Here is a 20,612-nt window from a genome sequence, read left to right on the forward strand (position 1 = left end):
GTTGGGACTTAATGGGTGGTGACTCCCGGTGGACTCCCCGGGGTTTGTCTCTCTTCTGCCCTTCCTGCTTGCGTGTGTGTAGTACTCCCTTCCCCGTCTCGGGGTGAGCCTTGGCGCTCCAGCTCTTTGCCCTTTCAGGTTTGGCCTGGATGGTGGGATTCTGGCTGGTGAGCCCACTGCTGTGCCTATGTGCTGCTCTGCGCTGCTGGCGTCTGGGTACTCTTTGCGGGAAGGAGTGGTTTCTCATGTGTGGGCTGGTGCTTCCCAGGGGGCCTAGTCCTATTTCCGTGCAGTCAGTGTCTGCCTTGTGGCTGGTGTTAGTGCCTGTGGGTCTAGTTCCCAGCACCAGGGCAGTCATGTGGTGCTGTAGGCTCACTCCCAGCAAATTGGCACTCTTGTGCAGCTCCTGAGCGTTGCTTGCACTCATCTGGGGAAATCGCAGCTTTAGTGGTGTGCACTAGGGTGTTCTGAGTTTCCTCTCCCCTCGTGGGGTAGTGCACTCCCATACATGCGAACATTTCAGGAGAGCAAAGTGGGAGATGTAAAAAAAAAAAAATCGGGAGAATGGGACTTTGAATCGGGTTACCGGAATGTATGGACTTTGGAGGTGTGCTGCTGTAGGATCGGACATTTGAAACGTAAATGCACGTTTTTTTCTTACCTTTCAGAAGCATGGAGCATAATGGCAGGCAGAGAGGGTGATGCAAGTACTGGGCACTGGCCTGGCAGGTTGTTGGCAGTGCATGCACCCCCCACCATCCTGTGGCTGCCCGGGCTGAAACAGCCTCCCCCCCCCTACTTCGCAGGTCTTTAAAAGAGGATTCCCTTGTTAATGACGCTTTGTTGTTTTTTCACCCCTTGAAGAGCCCCTGCATCGCCACTCTTTGCTTCAAGAATTAGCACTTTACACAATACCAAGCCCTGTCAGCTGAAACCCCCGAGGAATCGGATGTTTGCTTGTAGGAATCGGGAGGCGGGAGACTAGCCTTCAAATACGTAGTCTCACGCCTGAATCGGGAGGGTTGGCATGTCTGCACTCCTCTGCCGCGCTCTGTCCTGGAATTTGTGCGGTAGGTTCTGGTCTTTGCTTTGACGGGGGGGGGGGGGGCGGTTGCTGTATCCTGCTCCTCGTCGCCAATTTGCAACAGTACGCTCGCAGTAACAGACACGTTATTGGGTGTAAGTAAGTTTCTTTATTCAGAGCGCCGGGAACGCGACTGTTTGTCCGGGTGCTGTGCGGCATCTGAGATCACAGCCGCTCGTTCCCAGAATCCCTCGGGAACACTAGAGAGCGCAGCCACAAATATTGCTGTGATTACCATGTAAAGCCCTCGGATACCCTTGAGTAAAGTTTGTGCTATAAAACTCGAAAAATAAATAATAAAATAAATACAACTCGAACTCCTCATGAAAATCAATAATACTCTAAATAATTTGCCACCTAAAGTTGCACATTTAAAAAAAATTAAGGTGAACGGTGAACCAATGGCTGGTATTTCATCCTGGGCTCCATTTAGAATATGTTCTGTTTAGAACTGCTGTGAGATAGACTATGTTTAGATTTCTTTTCAAGGAAAGTTGGCCTTCTCTTGCGTTTCAGAACAAGCACGACTAAGACACGACCACTTCCGCCCATGTGACATGCAGCTTCTCCAGCTCGCTGTTTGCCCACGTGGTACATCTCCTTAGGCATGGCGCCGCGCGTGGATAGGAAAGCGAAGCGTACCGGGGAACGTCCTGGGGCGGCGGACACCCGCACCAAGCTGGCCTCGAGCCTGGAAGCGGTGCTGGAGAGCCGGAAGAACGCCAACGCCGTCTTTGATATCTTGGAGTACCTGCAGGTAAACGTTAGGAACCTGGATACGCCTGCATTGGGCTAAAGAAACGTACGCATGCGCGTTGTAGCTCTGCCCTTACATCTGCTAATACCGCGGCCATATTGAAATGTAGTGTTCTGTGTGAACATTGGTGAGGACCACTAAGAGAACTGAGGCTTAGAGCGTACCTGTTGGTTCGCCTTCGTTCATGATAATCGACCGGTTGATGTGTGTGGTAGAAGTGTTATCTTATTAGCTCTATCGTGATTTAAATATTTAATCCCAGTAATATATTTGATTTATTCTCGTTATGCCTTCTAATAATAAAATCGAGGCGTGTGGGGTATGAGCGAAATTAGATGATTTCAAGAAGAACTCACCCACGTGGTTTGGTTTGTAAGGTGCTGAGCCCTCGAACTTCAAGGTTCGATAAGTTAAGCAGATTATCAAGTCATGATTTTGTTTTGTGTTAGTTGTGATGCTATTGTTTAGTTGATTGAAAAATTAGGACTACAAGTACCTGAATGTAAAAAAAATTAATCTCAACTGGAGAAGCTACTTGTCAACAAAGCTTGAAGACTCTGCTTTTGACTGATAGATTGCTAATAGAAGCAGTGATGTGTCTATCATTTGGATCGTTAGTGTTGGGTCTAGGGGCGGGGTCTTCATGCAGTAGTTGGGAGGGACTTTAAGGATTGTAACTTATTTATTTCAGAACTCTCAACCCTCAAAGTTCAATGCAAAATCGTTTTTTAGGCCATATTTTTGCTTATTTGCATCTCGACGCTTAGTTCTGGTTATCCAATTATAAAGCTGCCACTACAAGTCAAAGGATGCAAAGTAAAAAGGAACCTGAATTTAATGATGTGATCGCACATGGTCCAAGGGAAATGTAAGCTCTTTATCAATAATGTGTTAAGCCCTTACTATTATTTTTCTTCTTCCTCCACGTTTTCTGGTTTTCAGAGAGGGTTGAGTGAACACAGAATGAGTCTAGTTTCATGCCCCCTCAGTTCAAATTGTACCACTTCTATATTTGTGTATATATAATGCCACCGTTTTAGTTTTTTAAAGTCTGGTCACCCTAATAATAATTTTATTTCACAGCTTACGCCAGCATTCAGATATATGGAATTGGGACACACAATGCTACCCCTAGACTGTCCTATATTCAGTTAAGTGGCAGCATAGGTCCATAGGTGCGCTTCGGAGCGGCCAGGCTGCAGGTGCGTGATCGTCCGCTGTTGAGTGCGTTGAGGGTGCTGGAGTCGTAGTGGAGGCCGGCGTCTGGGTGTTTGCGGGGTCCATGGGTCCTGGCGCGGCGGTCAGCATTTGTAGGGGAGTGGAGGGCGCTCAGCTGGGATGCGGGAAAATGGGCTGGAGAACGGGCTCATGGAGAGAGGCGGGAAGCGAGGGGTGTGGACGGCGAGGGGGCCAGAGACCAGGGGGAGACAGTGGGGTCAAGAAAAATGGCAGAAATACAGCAAGAAGCTGGCAGGTGTGGAATCAAGAGAAGTACAGGGCACACAATAGTACTCAGAAAAATTGAATCAAGAGAAATACAGGACACACAATAGTACTCAGAAAAATAGAATCAAGATAAATACAGGGCACACAATAATACTCAAAAAAATAAAATGCATCAGAGCAGGAATTCTGGCAGTAGCTCACCGCAGCCTCGAACCCATGAGGCAGGGGACCAGGGGCAGCAGGATCTGTCGGGGGGAGTGCGGGCCTGTAACCGAGGTCAAGGTCTCACGAGCGCTCCCCCGCAGCGGTCTGCATTTGTAGGGGAGGAGAGGGACACTCAGTTGGGAGGCAGGAAAACGGGTGGGAGAACGGGCGCATGGAGAGGGGAGGGGCCGGGAGAACAGAGGCGGGAAGCAAGGGGTCTGGACGGCGAGGGGGCCAGAGACCAGAGAGAGACAGTTGGGTCAAGAAAAATGGCAGAAATACAGCAAAGAAGCAGGCTTGGTAATTCAATCGGAGCAACTGAAGGGCACAGGGACTAAGACCAGTGCCCTTCTGACTCGTAAACATAACCCCAGTTCAAGTTTGTGACGCAAGCAAACCAGGGAGAAAGGTATTTTTAACCTGGAGCGCCTATTTGTACTTCGATATGTTATTCAGTTGCCCTCGGATGATTGGTGCTGATTTGTCTGCCACAAAACAGATTTTAGTGACACAGCATTTAATTGCTAACTCGATCATCTAGGAGCTCGTTATTCTCACTGTCCTTTCTCCAACCTCAAACCGAATAATGGCCCTATACCATGCTTTTTACCTACAAAATCTTATTTCTGTTTGGACAATTTTACATCATACATGGTCCAACGTACTGCTCCTGTCAGTAACCATGATCTGCACTTTAGATAAACAACAGAAGTCTTTCCTAAACATTTACTGTGTCTGCTTTTCCACTAACCTTTGGGCACATCTCTTGTCTGTGCTTAGAAACATATGTGTCCCATTGCTGTCCCTGATGCCTGTATTGTAAAAACAAGGGAATCGTTCATGTATGGGAAAGGACTAAGTACAAGTTTGGACCAGCCTTTGGAAAATACTAGTTGACCTTCGACCCACGGGAATTCTGCACAAGTCCTCGATTAGTCATAGCCCCAGATTCCTTTTATTCACAATGCTATTTTGTTCTTGATTGTGCATAATTGTCTTTTTTAGGTCTTGCGTGGCATACTGCGCAGTTGAGCTCGCGAGATGTTATGTTTTAGAGTCAGTTACACTAGCGAGGGTTAAGCCCAGCGCCTCTTCTCCATTGGCTAGCCTCCTAAACTGTGGCCAGCAATTGGAGAAGAGGTCGCCATGACGTATTTCTTTCTCTTTAAGCCCCGTCCTTTTCAGACTGTCTGACTTGACTTCCTGCTGGCGTAAAAGCTTTCTTATCTTCTTTATGGGGCCAACAGATGGCCCCATAAAGAAGATAATTTTCACATATTGCTTTTAAACCACTTTACAAGAGCAGATTGTATTGAGCACAAATAATTTGCATTACCTCTTGTACTCAGGTTCTATGTCCCCGGTCCACGGCCAAAAGTTTGGTTTGTGTGGAGGGACTGGAACCGGGCCTTGAGGAAGTGAATCACAACTTCCGGGCCAGGCTGCCAATCAGCTGCTCGCAGCTGACGAACCTACGCCCTTAAAATCAGATGTACTTTCAGTCGCGCACCGAAGGCACGCCAAAGGCAAGTCTGTCTGCGGCTGGATGGGGCACGGGGCCAGAACCCCTGATTGGATTACGGTAATGTTCTGTACTTGGGAGCAAGCAAGGAAGTGCTACGCAAGCTACAGGTTGGACAGAACTCTGCTGCAAGATTACTCTGCAAACTTCCCAATAAAACTGCTATCTCAGCCTCACTACTTGACCTTCATTGGCTCCGAATTGACAGTCGTGCCAAATTTAAAGCCCTATGCTACATGCATGAAATCAACTCCATTGTAGCACCCCATTATCTAAAGGCCTTAGTGCACCATTATCGCCCCCGCCTTCTTCGATCCTCCAATCAACACAAATTCCAAGTCCCTAGGATCAGACGAGCCAGAATGGGTGGACGCTCCTTTTCCTATCTAGCTCCCTCACTCTGGAACTCACACCCCAATCACTTACGCACTGAACAACACTATTTCAAATTCTGTAAAGACTTAAAAACCTGGCTTTTCAATCAGTAGTCCCCCTACCACTTTTGTTGCCTAGCCTTTCATCCTTCTGTGTTCTCTAGCGCCGGGAAACCTCTGGGTAGCTGCGCGCTGTACAAATGTAATAATAATAATAATAAGAAGAAGAAGAAAGCTTTTATGCCAGCAGGAAGTCAAGAGAGAAAAGTGTACTACATGGAGTCTGCGATACATGTTTCACATCCCAGCCTTGTTTCCCTCCCTTTTTTCCATACATATCTCCAGATATCCTTGCTTGTTTAAATCTGTAGCAACTCACTAATTTACCTTTCCCAACAGTCTCTATCTTTCCTCTCGAGTGAAATGCACAACCCCTCTCTGCAGCAACTCGTCTCTCAAGTGCTGCCTTCCCTATTCTTCTTTCTTTTCCCTGCTTCTGCTCGAGTTTTGAACATCTCTGCCTCTCACCCTCACCCCTATGTCTTCCTGCGGTATCTCAGCGCCTACTAGCTACTTTCTGTCTACCTTCTATTGCTGTTGTCACCTTTGCCAGTAGCGCTTCTTGATTTAGCCTCTTACCTGGCGCGCTACTCTTGTGGCATGTGCTTTGCTATTTCTCTCTATCATTCAGTCCTTCGGGTCACAGTTCAGACCCGTTCCAGGACTGAGTATCCTGGCGGTGCAGTGCCCGAGGTCCGGTTTGCCCAGATATAGCTCAGGTTACAGCCAGGATTCTCGTCACTTAAATCTACTGGACCAATGCACCCGAACATGAAGGGGTCTAGGTGCCAGTTGGCTCATATGTTGAGGGCACCCTCCTCCCGTCAGCCAGACGTTTATCCAGGTCCGCCATAGCCGGGAGATCAGTGGACTTTAACCCCACAGCCAACAATGACAACGGAAGAGTTCCGCGCCAGCCGTCTGTTGACACAACACGCAACTACGCCAAGGTCTGGCGGAACGCACCCCACGTACACAGTTCGCCGCGGCACGGACCCCACTCCCCGCCCTGCCCCCCTCTCCTCACAAGGATAGACGACGGCCCCTTACGTGCGCGGCCGGGGTTGGAGGCGTCGGGCTCGGAGGCGCGCTTCTCAGGTAGCTCACCTGCTGGGCCGGCTGACGTGCGACAAGTGCAAGGAGCTCTCGACTGTCTGCAGTGCAGGCGGCGGGGTGGAGCTGCATTGTTTGTGTCGTGTCGGTATGTGACCCACTTAAAAAGACCACTTGTTCATTGCTTACATTGACCATCCGTGCAATTCACTCTGCTAATTATGTCCGTCGATGATCTTTTAACAGTTGTTTATTTGCTCATAATTCTTTTATCGTCCAGGGTCGGGTTAAGACCAATCCCGAGGCAGAACATATCCAGAGAGTCGTCTAGATTTAGGAGGTACTGCTAACGAGTAAGGTGATATAGGATTGGAGCATTAGGGGCTCCCAGCCTATAGCAGCGCGCGGCACAGGATTCCGACGTGCTAGATGGCTGTGCAGTTTCGCACATGCTCGTCTGTGTCAGCTACTGTCAGTTTAGTGGGTTGGCTCATGTGGGGGGTGTGCTGATTTTTCCCGTTTAGGGCTTGGAGAGGTTTGGTTATTTTTTATACGTGTTAGGTGATTCAGTGGCTTCCTGTGCCTGTTTAGTGGTGGAGTTGAGCTTATAGTTGCGCAGGGATCTTCTTAGATTTCTCCGTGAATAACAGTGGGCTTATTGTCTAGTTGATTGAGCTGAACCTTCCCTTGTGCCGGGAGGAGTAGGGGGCTTTGCTTACGGGCTCCAGTGGCGAGTAACGAGTCCGTAAGTTCTGTTGTCAGTTTGCCCCAGTTGTTTTGTAAGTCTCCCTGTTCATTTTTGAAATTTCTGAGCACCTTGCGTAGCCAGTTGATCACTGTGGATGTATTTGTGGCCCTCCATTTGATCATCCTGTCTAACTTTGTAGCTTCCGCTCATGTGGAAGTGCCCACCGCGCGAAATGGTGTCGGCATTGGTATTCCTAGGTCCATCATTAGTCAGGGGATTGTGGTTGCTTTCCCCCTGTTGGAAATATCAAAGTTGGTAAGATTATTTGCGAAGGTTTTACACAGGATGATGTAATTGATTGTTGAGATTTATATGAAGGTGCTGTGTGACTGATACTGGGGGTCTTGGGCCTTGAACACTTGTGTGGCAGGGATTAGTTTCAAGGAACCGAGGAAATTGTTAATTTTTTCCCGTTCCTTGCTATTTCGAGTAGCATTGCTAGGATTTCCCAGGTCACTGATGTTAAAGTCCCCTGTGAGGACAACTTTCTGAGAAGGGAATTTACTAGGTGGTTACAGAGGTCACTGGTTGCTTGCTGTTTTGATGCTTTCTGCGGGTTGTGATAGCAATTGATCAGAAGCAATGGAAGATTTTTATGAGCAATTGTTAAACCTGAGACTGTTGCCACTTGCAGAGCTGGGAGTTTTGATTGTGGGGCCCAACTTTGATCTTGTTGGTTTGCTTCATAAAGACCGAGAAACGACCTTGCGGCTAGCCAAATATGTTAGTGCATTTGGCTTGTTTAAACCGCTCGTAGAAGCCAATTTCAATTTCAATTTCATAAGGCTTTATTTGGTACATATAATACAAATGACCATAAAAGCACATAAAACCTACATATTTAGACAACAAAATGCAGAGTTGAACTAGAAATACAAGTAATTAAAACATCATGCTTTTCCTAGCATAAATAGATTTACATAAAAAAGTATCAATAAAAAAGCAATTATCAGGGTATTCATTTTAAAAATCAGCTTCATAGCTTCGTTAACATCATAGATACCATATTTTTTTAAACATTGGTTTTAGATAGGCCACCCGAAAATTCATATAGAGGGTGCAAATAAGCAAAAAGTGCAATGTGCCCATTTTGGATTGTCCATCACACGGGCAAGGACCAACCGGGTGCTTTTTGAGATGCGGAAAAGCCACCAGGTGATGGACCAGTCCGAGCCTAAGTCTAGTGAGGACAAATCTATGGGTTGGTCTAGTCACCTGACTCAAGTATGGCTGGAAACCTACACAGTCTATATATTTATTATAGAACTTGAGTGTGGACAAATGACCATTGGTAATTGAACGCCTTTGTGATTTATACAACAGAAATTTCCTTTTCATCTCGATCTTTGGGAAATCCCCTGTGGCACAGGGATCGGCTATTATGTTAAGACCATAGATTAGCTGAAAACTATCTACAATATACTTTAACCAAAGAATCCTTGAATAATTATCCAGGTCAAGAAAGTCGTTAATTACAAGTTGGTTAAAAGCGGTCTCTTCCTTTAGCCAGATGGAACGCCAGATCATTAAGGGCCGTAAAGAGATTATATCTTATATATGATCGTCCCCAACTTCTCTGTGGATTAAATCGGTTGGGGCAGAGGTAGGTAGGCAAATGAGCTTTTTAGGTCGAGCAGACCTACTCTCAATGCGTGAGCATTGAGAGTGTCTGCTTCAGACCTTTTGTGGCCCGTATTTAGGAATGTGGACAGCTACCAGACGCGCGCTTTGACGAGGTCAGATTTCACCTCGGGAGCGAGCGTCTGGTAGCTGCGCATGCGCAAAGCCCTTTCTCACACACAGACACAGGCAGCCCCCACCCCTCTGCATGCATGCACGCACACACACAGGCGCGCGCATGCACACGCAGGCATACGGCACACATACAGGCACACATACAGGCACACTATCCCCTACCTCCCATTCTCACTCAATCACACACAGTCACGCATGCGCACACACGTTCCCTCGCGCGCATACACTCCCCCTCCCCCCCTCCACCACCCCCCCAGGCATACACACAGGCACGCACGCACTTTACATCAGCCCTGGGCCCCACTCACCAACTGCGCTCCTCCGGCGGGGCTCCTCACGGCGCGTCTCCTCATCTAAATCGGGGCTCCCTCAGGTCGGAGGAGCCCCGCAACAGGCGCCACACTCCTCCTTCTCCCCGGCCCCCTCCTGGGGACCCGGGCTACACCGGACGGCAGGGCGCTCCATGCGCCGGCAGCTCGCAGACCTCGCGGACCTCGGGAGGCGGGACTTCCGGTCGGCCGCGAGTGGATTGGCCGGCCGGCCAAGAGCTTCCGGGTCGCCGCGGGCAGCGCGGCGGCACTCTCGTTTCTTACCTGGTTCGTAATGCTATGGAAATAAATGAAATCCTTGAATGTTGGCTACAGTAGACTCTTCATAATAATGTCTGCACACAGATCTGGATAGCTGCATTTGAGTTAAGAATCCCTCCTTTGTAATTGTTTGTTGTGATACTGAGACTATGAAACAAGGGCTAGAAGTACACACGCACACTTGTTGTAAAATGTCCCGGCTTTTGGTTCCCAAGATCTGGTCGCTCTATCGCTAAACTTTTAGCGGCGTTGTGGATCAATCCTAGGCATGCTAACATATGAGCTAGGGATGAACTCCCTACCTGCTCACTGCCCTGCCAGTGCCTTCTCAGAATGACATTTGCTTAGTTGTTCCTGTTGATTTATGTTTGGGCGGGGCTTCAGTAACGGAGGATGAAAAGACTGCGGCTGCAAGTGTCTGCATCTGTTTTCTGGCCGCTATTTCAGGAATGCACTCTGAGCCTGCCTTGAGCCGACTCAGGCAGACGCCGCCGTTCTGTGCCTTTGGCTGTCTGACGTTTTCTACGGAGGGAGAGCGGGGTTTTGGCCACAATGTCTTTTCCCAACTCTGTTGTCACCGCCCAAGATTACAGAACCACTCTGGCAAATCATTAACTCTACTAGGAATTTGTGCTTTGCCCTTATTCTGATCAATTACTATGCAGCACAGCCGTTTTATTTTGAAGCAAAATACAACATACAAAAAGCAAAGTGCCTCGAGTTTCAAGAGAAGTTAACTTTTAATCCAATTGCTTGGATTGTGTATCTACCAACCTTAGCTTTTTTGCATCTCTGCACTTACAATGTTGATTAATCTGCGTCGCAAGCTAGTGTTTTTGTTTGTTACTCTGAATTCTGTCTGTTTTATACTTTGAACGTCATTTTGTCTCAGTGGTGCTTGCACCACTTAGCGCTGGGATGCTCCTGGGTAACCATGCGCTCTAGAAATGTTTCTTCATTCACTTCAGAGCGCTGAAGGCCTCGGAGGATATCATGGCCTAAAACTAGCTGCGCTGAAGGCCTCTGAGGATATCATGGCCTAAAACTAGCTTCTTTCACAATGTCCAAAATGTCTGAATGGGGGGGTTCCCAGTAAAACGAAAACCTAAGATTCGTGCTGCTGATCACCCCCCCCCCCTCCCCCCTAAAGCCGTTGATTACTTTGAAGCCGATTTCAAGATGAGGGGTGGTTTGCCTTGCCTGAAGTATGGCGGATTTGTCCTCGTCACTTTCCCTGTGACTGGATTGCAGACAGTGGTCTACAAGCCGTGGCATTGGCCGATCTCTGCGTAACGCTAACAGCGTTTATTTATAAGTACTTTAGGTATACTGCCAGAATCCAGGCAAGTGGGATCGGACGGGACCTTTTCACTTTCTACCACAGCCCACTAGTCACAGTAATTTGGGTGGGGTGGCAGGCTAGTGAGCAAAGCAACTCAACCATGTATATTTCAGCTATATAGATTAGGTGCAGTTCTTGCTCTCCCTCCTGCCCCATCTGTATCTCACTTCTGTGTAAACCTATACCGAACAAAGGGATCACTACTGAATCAGGTTATAGCCGTAGATTCTAAATCCCAGTCAGTGCTTTGGGATTTATTCTAGATTTGTATAGCTGTGCTAGGTAAATGTACAAGTAGTGTACAATCCAATGTAGTGTGGGCAGTCATTCATGCCTGGCTGACTTGAACTGATTCTGAAGTGTGTTTTGGAAGTAGCACTCGGATAAACAATGGGCCCCAGATTTGGAAAGGATACACTCTGTGCAGCTGTGGGCTATGGTGAATGCCGAGTTAATGGAAAATTTGAGCTTGTGTTGTATTAAATAGAAAATTGGGTGACAGATGCTCCTAGGAAAATTAGATGTCTTGTACAAATATGTACGCAGCACTAATTGTGTAGCACAGGCACTGACTAAGGGAAAGAGCCTGAGGAATGATCTGAACATTTTCAACACACCGTCACACCTCCACACACCGTCACACCCCCTCACCCCGTCACACCCCCTCACCCCGTCACACCCCCGCACCCCGTCACACCCCCTCACCCGTCACACCCCCGCACCCCGTCACACCCCCCCACCCACCCCTGCCATTATAAATTACAATAACTTTTATTTAAGTATTAATTATTGAAAAAAAATTAAAAGCCATTATTATTTGTAATATCAATACAAGTAAGTCACGTAAATACAACACATATTGCATTACAAATGCTATAGGTGTCACATTTGCGAAAGTTATAACTATTGGCATTGTAAATGACAAAGCTATTAATTTCGCTATTTTCAAAAACAAAACCTAAATAAAAAAATTGTCATTTACAATACCAATAGCTCAAACTTTCCTAATGCGAGACCTATTGCATTGCAAATGCTTGTTGAGGAATGTATTTTCCTCGGTTTGTAAACAGCCTACATTAAGGTATCCCCAGACCCCTGCCCTATATAATGCAATCGAGACACACCTTGCCCGATAGATCTGCATCATACCACCAATTCGTCTATCACCAATTTTTGAGGCAAATCTAAATACACCATAAGCGCTTTTGGCCATCTTCGCCCGTACATTTATAAATTCCTGTGACCAGCTTCTATCCCTCGAAAAGGTGACCCCTAAATAACAGAATTTTTCCACTTGTTGCACTTTTACTCCATCTATAAAAAATACATAGGTTTTTTTCGGCCTTACCCCACAGATCATCGTATGGGTTTTGTTCTTATTAATCAGTAATTTCTTATCCTTAATAAAAACGGAAAACCGGGGAGGGGCGTGGCTAGCAGCCGATGATGGCGGCTGCCTAGAAGGAGAGCTCCGTGTTTAAGGCGGCTCCCAATTAAATCCGAACATTGATCCGGCACTATAATTACCCAGGCGGGTAGGCAGCGAAGCCCAGGACCAGGCGGCGGCGATCCGGATTCGCCGGACCCCAATCCGAGGTCAGGAACACCAGTTGCAGTCAGCGCCCCGAGCGGGCCTGTGGGCGACCTCCGGACCGGGAGGCACAGTAAGCAGCACGCCGACAGGAAGTGGCCTGAGTCCGGCAGCCATCCGCCGGAAACAACCGATCGCGGAAAACGCCGGGACGCTCAGGAGCCGACCCCTCCAGCATCCGTCACCGGACCGGGGGGAGCCGATCGGCCTGTCAAGAGGCTCAGCGGAGGTGAGGGGAACGCTCGGTGAAGGCGGACTCCAGCGCCCGGAGCGACGACGGGGGAAACTGACGCCGCCATCTTCGGCAGCAGCGGCCAGTGCAGCGGAACCGCGCTGACACCGTGTGAGTACGGCGAACCCCCCCTGACCGACCAGAGAGTCTGAGAAAGCGCAACAGACCCGAGGGGACCCCACCCAAGCACCGACAGGGCGACGAAGCAGGGCACCCGTCCTCGCAGCAATAGGACCCGTCTGGGAGCGACCCGGACCCCCCCCCCCCCTCGCCATTAGGGGACTGAGCACCGAAAACTCCGGTGAGCCAGGGTCGCTGTGAGCGGTGGCGGAAAGGGGCAGAGGGAGCCCTACAGAGCGGCGGCATTCGGCTGCGTGCCCCACTACGGAGTCAGTGACCCGGCCGGCCACCACACACCAGATCTTTGGCCCGTGCATATCCATAAACTCATTGGGACACCGCAAGGGGGCCACAGTCCCCCCCATAACCACAGCCGGGGCCCAGGGTAGATCTCCAGTAGCTGGCGAAGGACGATAGCTTGGCCCAGGCAGATCCAAGATGGCTGGCAAGGGGCATAAAGGTGGGACAACACAAGCACGCCTAGATCGCTTTGCCTATGAAAAACCCGGCTCCCCCTCCCCCTCGCAGGACGCCAAAACACAGGGGAGCAAGACGACTGAAGTGACCGGGGGCAAGAAAGCGACCATTGACGATGTCATGCGGGCCCTCACGCAGGTACAGGCTACGGTGGGGTCGATTTCGGCCGAGATCACACTTATAAGGGCAGACTTCCATAAAATGACAGAGAAAATGAACAATATGGAAGTCGTGACCAAGTCCTTGGTCGAGGACGTCTCGGAACTACAGATTAATATGGAACGCATCTCGAAGGAGAACAAGGAACTACGCGACAAGCTCGATGACCAAGAGGGGCGCTCGAGACGGAACAACATCCGTATTATTGGTGTGCCGGAATCGGAAGACACGAGGGCTATGGACCTATATGTTGAGAAATTGATCAAGGACACTCTGAAGCCCAAAGGACTCTCCGCCTTCTTCACAGTGGAAAGGGCGCACCGGGTACCGGGGGGACGCCACAAGACAGGAGCTAACCCCAGACCGATTATAGCAAGGCTCTTCAACTTCAGGGATCGGGATGCCATCCTGCAGGCGGCGAGGAACTCACCCCCTATTAAAATCCAGAACGCGACGCTGGCATTCTTTCCTGATTACACGGCCGAGGTGGCGCGGAGAAGGCGAACCTTCTTTGAGGTCAAAAAAGAACTCAGGGCCAGGGAAATTCCATACTCGATGCTCTTCCCGGCCAAGCTTCGGGTCGTAGCGGACAACAGGACCTGGTTTTTCGAATCACCGGAGGTGGCGCAAGATTGGCTGGAGGGTTGGAGGGCGGCGGGCCCTCGTCGCTCTAATAGACAGCACAAACACCGACCAACAGGCCCCCGACAGGGCTCGCAAGCCAACGACGAAGATCCGGAGGTGCATTCCCCTTTATCCGACCATCAGGAGGACGAGGCGAACGGGGATCTGTAAGACACGGCCATAGTCCGACTGACCGGAACATGTAATGAACAGTAAACGCCGCCTTGGACACTGGGCGGACAGGCCTCCGCAGTTGAAGATGGGGGCCGCTGACCACGGAGAAACCTTCACCCCAGCGAGCAAGTACTATGTTAAGGGGTGGGATCAGGCACTCTGCTGAGTTGGGGGGGCGGGCAGTTCTGAGTCAGTTGAGCAGGGGGGCAGGGAGGGGGGGAGTTGGGGATAGAAGGGGGTTTTGGTTACTAGTTTCTATACAGGGACAGGTTAGCTACGATGGGGCACACGAGAATATGATGGTATGGTCACAATGCAACACACAGGGGCACTGCACAGGCCTCCTGGCCATCCCCGAGCGTAAATCCACGAGCCATAAACTAACGCAGGATGGGGGAAGACACTAACGTAGGGCAGACATCCCCGCTACTCCTCATGTCCTGGAACGTAAGAGGCCTGGGCGACAAGATTAAACGTGGGCTGGTACTGCAGAGTATAAAGAGGATGCACCCCGCCCTGGTCCTACTACAGGAAACACATCTCATCGGCACAGCTACGAAGGCCCTAGACAGAAGAGGCTACAGCATGATCGTACACTCTGGGTTCACAAGGGGGTCCCGGGGCTCCGGGATATTAATTCATCGCTCATCCAGGTTCATAGCCCAATCAACGGCGACAGACACATAGGGGCGCTTTGCAGCGATACACGGCCAGTGGGAGGGGAAGCCACTGAACGTGGTCTCGGTCTACATCCCACCAGCACTACACAACATAGCTTTCCCGGAACTGGGGAGATTCTTGTTAGGTCTTCCTGAAGGGGAGCTTATTTTGGGGGGAGATTTCAATGCAGTGGCACAAGAATCCCTAGACCGCCACCCAACGCGCATGCGCACACCAGGGCCCTCCAAACTGCATGACTTCATGGAAGCGCAGGGTCTAGTGGATGTTTGGAGGCGACTGCACCCAGATGATAGGCAATACACATACCATTCAACAGTCCATGATAGCCTGTCGCGGATAGACTATTTCCTGACGTTGGGGGGGGGGTCTCCTCGCTTTCACTGACTCCCAAATTAAGCCGAGAGGGATCTCTGATCACTCCCCGCTTACATTGACTCTGCTTAGTCAGAGACAATCCCACAGACGACTTTACCCTATTTACCCGGGTTACCTTAAGGAACCGGGCGTCACTAAGGCCCTGAGGAAAGGCACACGGTCCTACCTTGCTGAAAACGTGGGGTCCGTGGAGTCGCCCACTGTTCTGTGGGAGGCGTACAAGACAGTCCTCCGAGGACAGGCGATCTCGGTAATCGCACAGCACAGACGCACGCAACGTCAGGAGCTAACAGACCTAGAGGAACAACTAGATAAGGCCACACGAGACCATGAGGGGAACCCGACTGGAGACACCCAGCACACACTCCGACTGGCCCAGCAGAGTCACACCGACTTTTTGCGCCGCCGGGTGCGAGACAATATGTCCGCAACTGCGAGCAGGGTATACGACATAGGTGACAAGGCAGGGAAGCTCCTGGCGTGGTTGGAGAGGGCACGGGGTGGCCAGCGGGCGATACTACAACTGAGGGACCCTCAGGGTGAGGTACATACCAGTCCGGCACAAATAGTGGAAATCCTAGCTGACCATTTCCACTCAGTATACTCCCCTGAATATGAGGTCACACGGGAAATGGCAGAAAACTCCCTTGTGGGAGTGCCGACCCGCACTCTCTCCCCAGAACAACGGGACGAGCTCGACTCCGATCTGACTGAGGAGGAACTACAGGCAGCCATAGCAGCAATACACCCCGGGAGAGCACTGGGCCCCAATGGTGTGCCAATAGAATGGTACAAACTCATGTCCGAGACACTGTCCGCGCCAATACTCGATATGTTTCAGGAGTGCCGGGAACGGGGACGGCTCCCCCCTGATCAGCGCACAGCCACAATAGTCGCAATACCTAAGCCCGGTAAACCCCCAGAGGAGTGCGAATCATATCGCCCGATCTCCCTCCTTAACGCCGAGAGTAAAATCCTGGCGAAACTGCTGGCCACCAGGCTACTGCCCCATCTGGCGCACCTTATATACCCGGACCAATCGGGCTTCATGCCACACCGCAGTACAGCGCTGAACCTGCGACGGCTGCATGGAGTATTGGCCCGAGCCCCACAGCTGGAGGAAGCGGCAGCGGTACTGTCGCTCGATGCCAAAATGGCATTTGATATGGTGGAGTGGCGCTATCTCTTTGCTGTCCTGGAGCACATTGGTATCGGCCCAACGTTCATATCGTGGGTCAGGCTGCTATACACCGAACCTATGGCTAGAGTAACCGCAAACGGGTACATTTCAAGGGAGTTCCCGTTGGCAAGGGGCACGAGACAGGGGTGCCCACTCTCGCCACTACTGTTTGCCTTAGTGCTAGAACCCTTGGCCACGATCCTCAGGACCACCCAGCTGCTGAAAGGTATACAATGGGAAGGTGGAGGCGAGGATAGGGTTTCCCTGTACGCCGACGACATGCTCGTCTACCTCACGGACCTCACGACCGGAATCCCGGTCTTGCTGGCTCTATGTGAAAGCCACGGCACGGCCTCGGGCTATAAACTCAATTGGTCCAAATCGGTGATATATATGGTGAAGGGCGACCTTCCACTCCTACCCACAGATTGCCAATTACTCGTGGAACGCGTCACCTTTAAATACCTAGGGATATGGATTACAGGGGAGCACTCGACCTTCCTTGCCCGGAATCTTCAGCCCCAGCTGGACAAATTGAAGACTGACGTGCGCCTTTGGAAAAATCTCCCCCTAACACTGCTAGGTAGAGCGGCACTCTTTAAGATGCTGGCGCTCCCTCGCTTCCTTTATGTTCTGGAAAATACGCCGGCGGTAGTTCCCGCATCGTTCTTCCGTCAAGTCTCGGCCCAACTGTCCACTCTCCTGTGGGGAGCCAAACCGGCCCGGGTCGCACAGTTGAAATTGACCAGAGACTGGTATAGCGGTGGGATAGCCCTCCCCAACCTTGAACTGTACTACTGGGCGGCTCATCTCAAGGTGATTAACCAGTGGATACACGCACCGCAGGACGACCCAGCGTTCAGGGCGGATAGACACCAACTAGGCTTATCAACTCTGCTAGCCCCACTCTATAATAGAGGGATGGTGAGGAAACTAGAGGGACCTACCAAACACACTGTTGCACTATGGCACAAAGCTCAGAGACGGCTGGGATGGGAGGGAGTGATCACCAAGCTCACGCCACTATGGGACGCCAAGGCCCTCGGTAACCTGCGCAGCTCCAAGGGGTTCGACCAATGGGACACTATTGGGATCTCCACGGTGGGCGATCTATGGACCAGGGAGGGTGTGCTCTCTTTCACGACACTAAGAGAACAGTATGACCTTGCAGAGACCGAAACATATAGGTACATACAAATCAGGCACGCACTCTTGTCGGTGCTAGAAGCTGGTACGGCGCCCCCGGAGTCGACTCCGTTAGAGGACCGACTGCTTACAGACTACATGGAGGCCGGGGCAACCTCCCTCACCTATCGGAAACTCATGAATAACCTGCCGGATCCCCTGGGGAAACTAAAGGAGTATTGGGAGGACGAGATAGGAGACCTAGATGAGGCAGACTGGAACGCAGCCCTAGCTTCGCCCAGGGAGGCGGGTATTTCCACTCGATTCAGATTGATCCAGTTCAAAGTGCTACACAGGGTATACTATACACGCACGACGCTGTACAAAATACATAGAGCAGAACACCCACACTGCCTGAGAAGTTGCGGGGAGGAGGGTACGCTATACCACACCATATGGACATGTCCACATATACAGGAATACTGGCGGCGAGTCACGCGCACGATCGGCCAGACTCTACAGAACCCATTTACACCAGATCCCAGGATCTGTCTCCTGAACGTCTGGGGCCCAACAGACCTTTCGTTGCATGCAAAGAGATGGGTGGTCATAGGGGTAATGCTAGCGAAACGTGACATCGCAAAGAACTGGGGGGCACAGGAAACACCGACACTGGCGCAGTGGTGCAGAAATATGGATGTGCTTATGCTAGCTGAGCGGGCTGTGTATCAGCAGAGACATAACCCTCGAAAATGGAACGGGATTTGGTCACCCTGGAACACATATAGGGGAAACCTCTGTGAACCCCTGCCCGAGGAAGGAGATGGGGACAGCTCAGAGGAAGACGAAGGACTAGATTGAAGGGGGGGAGGGGGGAGTGGAAGCTGGGGATAGTAAATGTTACAGGACCATGGACACTTGCCTGCAGATGACCTTACTGAAATGTACACTTGAACCGAGACCTGATAGTTGAATTTAGACAATTCTAAGGGTGATATAGAACATTGCTAGTTGTTAACTTAGCCCCGAAAGTAGCAAGTTCAAGTTGGGGGGATAAAATACTAAAAAGTTGCTCTAATATTTATGGCAGCTGAATGTTGACGCTGCACTGAAGACCTAATGTACGTTACTGCATACCATGCGAAAGCAACAACAAAAATAAAATTTAAAAAAAAAATAAAAAAAAAAAAACGGAAAACCGATCCATCAGACGCTGGAGGCCGATAGGAGTCCTAGACAATAACACAGCATCGTCTGCATAAAGCAGTACCGGGACATCTAACCCTTGTTAACCTGGGGCTCTGACTGTTTTTAAAATTGCATCCACTGCGTTAATAAAAAGAGTAAAAAGCAGGGGGGCGAGGACGCAGCTTGGTCTTATTCCACACTTTACATTAAAATTAGGAGTACACTTCCCGCTCACCCCGTAGCGGACACAAGTTTGTAATTTTTCATACAGTTGAGCTAAAACAAAAATTATTTCCTCTGGTGCCCCAAGTTCTAATAATGTTGTCCATAGGGTGGGTTGGTCCACCAGATCAAAAGCACTGCTTAAATCTGCAAAGCAGAGATAGAGGGAGCCATGTTTGGCCTGGGTGTATTTGCCGATTAACAGATCCAGATTTAAACATTGGTCTAATGTTCCACGCCCTTTCCTAAAGCCGTACTGGGAACTAGCCAGGATCCCCCTATCTTCAGCCCATTCTTCCAACCTGACCAACAATACTCTGCTCATGATTTTCACCGAAGAGTAAAGTAGGCTGATGGGGCGATAATTCTTTGCATCTGACTTATCCCCCTTTTTATGGATCGGAATGATAATGGATTCCCCCCATGATGATGGGATCATATTATTTACTGCCGCATTAAAAACAATAGTAAGTATGGGACCCCATAACAGCAGGAGAGCCTTATAAACATCAATAGGGACCCCATTGGGCCCCTGAGCTTCCCCCTCCCTTACTGGCCCCGATTCCCTGTTCTACCTCGGCAAGGTAAAATTAAGTGGGACAATAAGCCATAGCCTAGAGTTTACATTATATGGGCCAGTGGCTTTAAAAATAGCTGAAAAGTGAGTTACCCAAGCCTCACTGTTAACATGGGACGTAAGTTGTGGAGTCTTATCGTCCCTAAGGAAGGGAGAATTAACTGTTGCCCAAAACAGGCAGCAGTTAGAAGTCTCAGCTGCCTGTGCTAAGTTGTCCCATGCTTCTTGTTGCAGCTCCCCTTTCCTTTTAATGAGGGCTAATTTATATTAATGTCTCAGTTGTATAACCTTCTTCTGATCCCTGGGTCTAGAGACTAAGGCCTGCTTTAATTGGTATAGTAAGGTTGTGCAGGCATGATCAAACCATCCCTTTTTAGGGGCGGTTTTCCCTTTACACATAAACTCGGGTTGCACTCCGTTTTTCTTTCCACCAAGGTTTCTTCCTTATTTCCACTTTTTATGTTATCCATATTTTTAACTTAAGCGGCGTGCTCACTGCTTTTCGTGCCAGCCCACACTGCACGTGTCGAACATAAACACCATATCTGTGGGGCTTTTTTTTAGCCCCACTTCAGAAGCAACAGCCTTATATTCCATTTGCATTTGCATCATTAGTCTTCTTCATTGTCCAATTTCACTCAAACTTTTACACTAATCCTCCTTGGTTAACCTGATATTTTAAATCCTTTTTCAACAATTTCTCGTGCAAGGGAATGCTAATTTTCAAAGTTTCGTATGTCTTGGTGGGCCCTCAGAACCTCTCATCCCAAAGACACGACTGAAGCATAATTCATTCAAAGCAGTTTATTAATTTCCAATGCATTTCGAACCTCGTTGGTTCTTAATCAGGGATCAAACTGCAAATAACAAATAAAACATGTCTTACAAACTCATTTTAAAAATCATGCTTATGTTACATTTTCTGTCATTTACCCTCCATATTTACGTCTGA

At 49.7% G+C, this 20,612-nt stretch overlaps 1 protein-coding gene across 1 annotated transcript in view; it reads left to right on the forward strand.

The window, feature by feature from the left end:
- The first annotated feature begins 1,630 nt into the window (after positions 1-1,630).
- Positions 1,631-20,612, forward strand: part of NOC4L (nucleolar complex associated 4 homolog) — a 155,670-nt gene continuing 136,688 nt past the window's right edge. The window contains exon 1 of the mRNA XM_086942729.1: positions 1,631-1,841. Coding sequence (XP_086798855.1) covers positions 1,692-1,841 — 150 coding nt within the window. The 5' untranslated portion in view covers positions 1,631-1,691. The remainder of the gene's footprint in view (positions 1,842-20,612) is intronic.

This window comes from Lissotriton vulgaris, chromosome 11 (assembly GCF_964263255.1).
Source record: "Lissotriton vulgaris chromosome 11, aLisVul1.2, whole genome shotgun sequence".
In the NCBI taxonomy this organism is placed as follows: Eukaryota; Metazoa; Chordata; class Amphibia; order Caudata; family Salamandridae; genus Lissotriton; species Lissotriton vulgaris.